General features: G+C 40.2%; 1 protein-coding gene across 1 annotated transcript; it reads left to right on the top strand.

The window, feature by feature from the left end:
- The first annotated feature begins 3,232 nt into the window (after positions 1–3,232).
- LOC123676587 (toll-like receptor 6) lies at positions 3,233–7,686 on the top strand. Its single transcript, XM_045612585.1, has one exon. The coding sequence runs from the start codon at positions 3,361–3,363 to the stop codon at positions 7,348–7,350; it is 3,990 nt and encodes a 1,329-aa protein (XP_045468541.1). The 5' UTR covers positions 3,233–3,360; the 3' UTR covers positions 7,351–7,686.
- Positions 7,687–8,056: the final 370 nt, after the last annotated feature.

Below are 8,056 nucleotides of genomic sequence, written 5' to 3'. Positions count from 1 at the left end.
TGCACTAAGTTAAGTAGTTAGATGGATGTTGCAAAACAGGTTAGTTTAATGCGAATAACCTGAATCCAGAATTCCACGATTTAAAAAATCAAACGTGTTTTCATTTTTCACTTTCATAAGGATTCAAAGATTTTCAAAATATCAAGGAGTCATATGCCTCAACAGCTTGAATTTGTGTAGAAGTTGATTTTTTGTCATAGATATGGCTTTCCATTTTTTCATATTTGGATGTATCATTCAATTTGCAACTTGATGAAAAATGATCCATACCATTATCGATTTTCATAAATATTCGCATAAAGTTTTTTATGAGTATTTCCTGACCTTCTATATACTTACCTACTTTACGTACATTTCTTGAATACGTTTCATTTTATAGGAAGCAAATAGCTTTATTCTTCTAATGCGGAAAACTTTTGATTTTGCGAACTATTCTAATAATGCGCCCTCTACAGAAATATACGTGAAGTAAATGGTTGTTCTTCAAGAAACAGTTATTTTTACGCTGCCTATCCTCAAATTGGATAACCAAGATGCAGTTGCTGGCACATCAATTATGTCAATTTTTTAAGAAAAAATTTTTAAGTTTCATTCGAGGGAAAATTTGTCATGGCGTCATCTATATCCACTTCACTGAACTAATTCTTTCTGCTGCCATCTACGTACAGAATCCTGTAACGTGTACCTACTTACCACAACGCGGTTGGGAATATACTTTCTAGATGTCGAAAATAATAGAATTGTATACAGTAACTATATTCTAAAAATATACAATATAGTCAATGTAGTGGGTCCAATTTAGGACTCCATAGGTACTTTGGATACTCTTTACGTAAGGAATTTGGCTATAAGCCATCTATCCGCATTTTACTCAATTAGTTGTTCTAGCGGCCAAACACGCATAGAAAACTGTGATGTGTGGAACCTCACTACAAACGGTTTTGAGCTACTCCTCCTAGATGGCCCCACTGAATATAATCCTAGAAATATCTAAATGATATGAAATTTTTACTGAGAGAGTTTATGGCCAGATCTGCTTCAAAATTTGATATCATGAGCAAATCTCGATGCTCAAAGCCGATTTGCAATAAGATAATTCCTGAGTGAACTGTGAACCGAGATGTCTAGCGTGTTGTGGGAGTTTTCGAAAAAAAAATTGGCGGCGGAGGACCTTCAGAATATGATAACATGAAGAAGTATCGATTCTGAATACTAACCTGCATCGGGTTCTCCCCAACACAGCTCAAAACTGAGATATTGCGAATTTTGTAGAAGAATAGTGCTCTAAATTTGTAGACAAGTTTTTCTGATCAGAATCGATGCTTAATTAGGAATCTACATTCTCGAATTTCCATAAAAAGTTCAAATTCGATCGGTCGATTGTTTAGAAGAAATAATTAGGGCTTTGAATCAGTTCAAAATTTGATGTCATGTAGAATAGGTATTCTATGCAGAAGCTGAATTCCTATTTGATGCAATAATCTCTCTAGATGATCCCAAAACTGAGATATTCCGAATTTTGTGGGATGAAGTTTGATTCAAAGTTCGTTGGATCTGGTTCAGAATTTGATATGAAAGAATAATTTAATCTAAATACTAACGGTATCTATGATCAGTTTCCTTCTATAATAGTTACATTCCAAAATATTTCGAATTCTTTACAAAATTTCTGTTTGGAATGGAATAAACTGTGAACTTAGGTATAAGAATGATTTGGAATCCAAGACTTCGAATTCGAAACTCCTTCAATATGTAAAAATTCGATAGGTCGATTTGTTCGGAAAATCCAATATATCAATGTGATCGAATCTGTAAACTGTTATCACAGAAATCTTGGGTTGGTACCTATTACTTTTCAATTTTCTTCCTGAATTTCTATAGTTTTGGCGATGTCATCAGCTTGAAATGTTGCACAGAGCAAATAGACCTAAAATCTCAACTTAGTCACGAAAATATTCAATAATTTTCCTGGATATTCTCATGAAATTTTGCACGAATCTGTAGTCGTTAACATATTGTGTATTTCTATTCGAATATTTTTTTTGAATATTTTATGGTTCTGAGGTTGTAATTAGTTTAAAATTCGAGATGGAGCTCGAAATTTTTATTCAACATCAATGTCAACGCCGTCGGTTCAATGATCACGGAAATATTGGGTACTTATTTCTTTTAGATGTTCTTCTTGAATTTTCTACGGTTCAGTTCAGGTACCTAATCAATAGGATATCAACAGATTATTTCGAATTTTCAATAATTATTGCATACTTGTTTGACTTGTTTTTCCAATTTAGTAGCTTATTTCCAAGGTTCAAATTGTATATCTTATACTTGCGAAAACTTCAGTGTTCCGCTTACCAGGGGTGAATTAGCTCATTATGAAAATTTGATGTGGCTATATCTTTTTAACAGGGTCGAATCAGAAAAAATGGTAAATGATTAAAGTGTTTCTTTTGACCTCAAGAATCTTCGGTTAAAATATATGTACAAGTAAAAGACTCACCCTGTATATACATATACGAGCAAAATATCAATCTAATCAAATAAATTATCACGGAAATATTTAGATTTAAGTACCTAAATTTTTCAATATTTTTTTTTTGACTTGAAGGTTTTGCAGTGATATTATGATTTCGAAATCTAGCACGGAACTTGAAATTGATATTTTATATCAACCCCTCAAATTCTTCTGTAGGTTTTGTATTCACGGAAATATGTTGCAATTTTCTTTCGATATTTTGAACAAATATTCGAAAACAGAACCTACTCTGAAAATTTCATCTTAGATCTCAGAAGTTTGAGACTAAATTCTAAAAATCTTAAAAATACGTATCTACAATGTGATCGCTTCGGAGACGAGCACTCAAAAACGAAAAAAAACAAACTTATGTGCACTTTGAACATTTCTCCAAATTTTTTCAGGTTCGCTCACGAAAAAAACAGTCCGAAAATTAGCAACAAAGTGGACGTCTTGGCATACGCTCAACGCACCAACACTTCCCTCACCCAAACCTCTTACCCACAACAAAACGATAAAAAATGGCGACAAATCGAGCGAATACAAAACTTGAATCGAAATTGAACCGTCGGCACTTTGCTAATTTTCCCAAAGAACACGTGATTCTCGCCATTCAGCGTCCAACATCCCATCTGGAATCCTGTTAAGAAGAACGTGGTGGGGATCGTTAGGGCGGAGCTTAGCGTCGCTCAACTCCGACGCTCCGTCCGTCGAGCTTTCAAGTTTCAGTTCTGCCGCAACCTTGCGAAGGTAGAGATGCGCGTACCCTGATCTCAAGAGCGCGCACCCCGAGTCGCCGGCAAAAAACTTTGATCTGTGATGTTAAACGTTAAACTTAAGTGAAAATGTGTTCCTTCAGGATTTTTACGATGTTCCAACTAGTTTTAAGTGTTTATCTCGTCGGTGTAGTGTATTCCCGAGCTTTGACCAGTATCGAGTCAACCCCAAGAGGTTGCGAGTGGCTGATGGAACCGGTAGGAGACGATGGAAACGAAGAACCCGTCTTGGTATGTCAGATACGTACCATCGGCAACGCTGAAAGCGTCTTAGGAAACCTCTCTCAAAGCCAGAGCGACCACGTCACCGTTTTAAAACTGGAATGCAGCGATGTGCTCTTCTTCGAGAGTTCTCTCGAACCCAGCAAGTACGGAAACTTCCTCTCCAACTTCAGGAAGTTAAAGGACCTGAAGTTCGAATATTGCAAAATAAGAAACATACCGGCCAACGCTTTGTCAACGATGCGCCACTTGATACGTCTTTCCGTTCGTTCACACAACTCTGATTGGTCCGCGATGAGTTTGGACCTTCATCGGGAGAGTTTCAGAGGGATGAAGGAGCTGAGAAGTTTGGATTTATCTGACAACAACATATGGAACACCCCCGACGAAGTTTTCTGCCCTCTGTTCAGCCTGGTTCGTCTGAACTTGTCCCACAACAAACTTCAGGACGTCGCCACTCTCGGGTTTTCCGACTGGGGTAACGGACCTTTGGATCCCGGAAAAGCTTGTGCCGAAAATTTGGAAGTGCTGGATCTGTCCCATAACGATATCATAGTGCTGCCGGAAAACGGTTTAATCGGACTCAAAATGTTGCAAACTTTGTATCTTCAGGATAACGTGATTTCCACCCTTCTCGACCGTGCTTTCGCCGGTCTCATATCTCTTACGACCCTCAACATGTCTTCTAACTCTCTTGTCGAGCTTCCTCCAGAATTATTCCGGTCTTCTAGACTCCTAACGCACCTCTACTTGCATAATAATAGTTTGAGAGTGCTCGCTCCCGGTCTTCTTGAAGGTCTTGACCAACTTCAAATTCTGGATTTGTCGATAAACGATCTTTCAAGCAATTCTGTCAATCGAGACACTTTCACCGGTTTGGTGCGTCTGGTCGTGCTCAATCTTTCGAACAATCGTTTGACCAAGATCGACGCTAATCTATTCCACGATTTGTACACCTTGCAGATTCTCAATCTGGAGCATAACAGCATCGAAAATGTGGCCGAATATGCTTTTTCTGAACTCAAGAACCTCCATACCCTTACGTTGTCCAACAACAGAATTTCTTACATCGAACCTTTCCATTTTGCTGGCGTTTATGCCATGAACCAGCTCTTCATCGATTCCAACAGGATCAAAATCATCCATCCACAAGCTTTCGAGAACCTGACCAATCTGCAAGACTTAGGACTTAACGGTAATTTACTGGGAGCTGTTCCTGAAGGCATCGGCAAGTTGAGATTCTTGAGAACCTTGGATTTGGGTAAAAACAGAATAGATACAGTGGTGAATTCGTCTTTCGAAGGTCTCGACATCCTTTACGGTTTGAGACTGGTCGACAACCAGATCGTGAACATCTCCAGAGACGCTTTTTCATCCCTCCCGTCTTTATCAGTGTTGAACTTAGCCTCTAACAGGATAAGATACGTGGAACAAAGTGCTTTCGCGAGTAATCCCACCCTCAAGGCGATTCGTCTGGACGATAACGAGTTAACGGACATTAAAGGTGTGTTTACAAACCTCCAGACTTTGATGTGGCTCAACGTCTCCTCCAACAACCTGGCCATCTTCGACTACAGCCATCTGCCGGTGAGTTTAGAGTGGCTGGACATGCATGACAATGACATTTCCGAACTTTCCAACTATTACGACGTGCGCAACATCCTTAAGATCAAGATGTTGGACGTGAGTTTCAATTCTATCGTCGAGATAAAACAGAACTCTGTGCCGGAGAGCGTGGAAACCCTATTTTTGAACAATAATAAGATTCGCAGTGTTGAACCGGGAACTTTTATGAGAAATGAACGTTTGGAAAAAGTCGTGTTGTACGGGAATGAACTGGAGAACTTGGAACTTTCGGCGTTGAGTTTAGGACCTATCAGTGACGATATCGACGTTCCTCAGTTTTACATCGGCGGTAATCCTTTTAAGTGCGATTGTAAGATGGACTGGTTGCTTAGGATTAATCACTTGAGCAACTCGCGTAACTATCCTCAAGTGCTCGATTTGGACGCGGTCATGTGCGAGTTGGCTTTAGCCAGAGGCGGTCCCCCTGTGCCTCTACTGGACTTGAAACCGTCGCAGTTTTTGTGCCCCTACGAGACCCATTGTTATACGGTCTGCCACTGTTGTGAATTCGATGCTTGCGATTGTGAGATGACCTGTCCCCAGAATTGTACCTGTTACCACGACGAGACGTGGTCGTCGAACGTAGTTGATTGCCATAACGCCGGCTACACCGAAGTACCCCAGAATATACCCATGGACGCCACTGAGATCTATCTAGACGGTAACGATTTAGGCGAGTTGGGCAATCACGTATTCATCGGCAAGAAAAAGTTGGAGGTGTTGTTTTTGAACGGCAGCAATGTCAGATCGGTCCACAACCAAACCTTCAACGGCGTCGGTTCCCTGAAGGTGCTCCACATGGAAAATAACAATATCAAAGAGCTGCGAGGTCTGGAATTCCAACCGTTGACGAAATTGAGCGAGCTCTATCTGGATCACAACGAAATCGCGTCGGTGGATAACAAAACGTTCCAGACGATGCACCGACTCGAAGTTTTGAAGTTGGACGAGAATAAAATCGTGGATTTCTCGCCGTGGATTCTCCCCCAGGTGGCGGATTCGGGTTTGCGACCGCGCGTTTCTTTAGGAGGCAACAAGTGGTCGTGCGATTGCAGCTCGCTAGCGCCTCTCCTGGCCTGGTTGCGTGAATCCGGCGCCAACCCTTCCGGGATGATATGTGCCGAATCCGGGGACTCCAGGAGCGTCGCCGACGTCGTGACGGCCTGCGAGAACACCGCCAACGCCGCCGCCACCTCCGTCGTTCAAGAAGTCGTCAAGAACAATCAGTTGTTGGGGGGTGGATACGTTCCTCTCTTGGCAGCAACTTTAACAGCTATTCTCCTGGTCTGTTTGCTGTCCGCTGTGATCTTCGTGTTCAGACAAGACGTGAGACTGTGGATCCACTCCAAGTACGGCGTTAGGATCTTCCAAGACCCTGCTACCGTCCACGACAACATCGAAGATACCGACAGACTCTACGATTGCTACATGATCTACAGCCACAAAGACGAAGAGCTAGCTGGAAGAATAATAGCGTCAGAGTTGGAGCATCTTGGCCATACTTTATGCCTGCATTATAGAGACTTGCATTTGATGGGAGGCGCGTCATATCTTGCTGACGCTATGGTGAGCGCCGCTGACGCTTCTAGACGCGTCATTCTCATAGTTTCCCCAGCTTTAATCTGCAACGAATGGGCCAAACCTGAATTCAGAGCTGCTCTTCAAGGTGCTCTACATGCAACTAGGCACAAATTAATATGTGTACTTAGCGATGATCCATTAGAACCGATGGACCCTGAACTTAGGGCTCTTTTGAGAGCCTGTACCGTTACCAGATGGGGCGAGAGAAGATTTTGGGATAAACTACGCTACGCCATTCCTGATGTTATCAACAACAGGTTACCGAAGAGGAGCAAGAAGCCTCCGGAGATCCGTTGCAAACCAAATGCTAGGTATACCCCAACTCCTACAGCTTTGGATTCTTGGTATAAGTACTCGGCGATGCCTGGTGTCCATCATGCTCCAAATCTAACCCCAACTCCTACCCAGAGTACCTACGTTTCTGGGGAATCTGCCAGAAGTACCGAAGACGAGGCTGGTTCCAGTACCAGCAGTCAACACTATGGGTCAGACCAAATGAACCATAGTTACGTATCCATAGATGGAAGACCGCCTCAGTACAACCAATTCCCAGGTCGGACTGATGTGCCTCAGCACGTTTACTCCACGATACCAGAGACCACACCCCATTCGAGGACTTACTTTGTTTGAGAGTACTTTAGTGAGTTCATCAATTGAAGCAAGGCTGTTTAACTTAATATATTTACTGTATTGGACCTTTTTGAATACGTAACTATCTTTTTTCGAATTTTGAATGTTTCCACTAGGTCAATACCAATGTACTAAAACTTTTGTATATATTTTGTACATATATGAATATTATTTATTTGTATTATAGTATCGACGAATATTGAAAAGCTTGAAGTCATTATTATTAAGGTTTTGTATATAAGATTATAAATTGATTGATAATTGAATTTTAAACAAAGACTGTTTATTTGTAAATATAATCCGAATACTATTATAATTAAAACAATTTTTTACATATTTATGACTCTTATTTCCCTGTTGATAAAATTAAATCATCAAGATATCATGAAAAAATTGCAAAAGGATCGATAAAATTCTAATAAATTAAAATAATTCGAATGCTTTGATTATTTCAAAACATAATTACTTCAAACATAATATAATAATTATTTTGAAACCAAGTTTTCAGTTACAGATTCATTCTTTTTTTTATTTTGAGTTCTTTTGTGAAACATAATATCTCCTCATACTTGAAGCATTTTAGATCTCTTATCTGAATGGAAGTAGGAAATATCTTACTCCAAGTGAGTTGAAAAACTATAAAATCAATATTTAAAACATAATTAATTGCTTAAGAGAAGAACAAAGCAACTGACTTAATAATCCT

The sequence above is a fragment of the Harmonia axyridis genome, chromosome 3 (assembly GCF_914767665.1).
Source record: "Harmonia axyridis chromosome 3, icHarAxyr1.1, whole genome shotgun sequence".
NCBI lineage: Eukaryota > Metazoa > Arthropoda > Insecta > Coleoptera > Coccinellidae > Harmonia > Harmonia axyridis.
This window is presented reverse-complemented; position numbering and strand designations above follow the sequence as displayed.

What these genes read in the sequence shown, in the direction of transcription:
- LOC123676587 (XM_045612585.1), top strand. Translation starts at nt 3,361, where the DNA reads ATGTGTTCCTTCAGGATTTTTACGATGTTCCAACTAGTTTTAAGTGTT.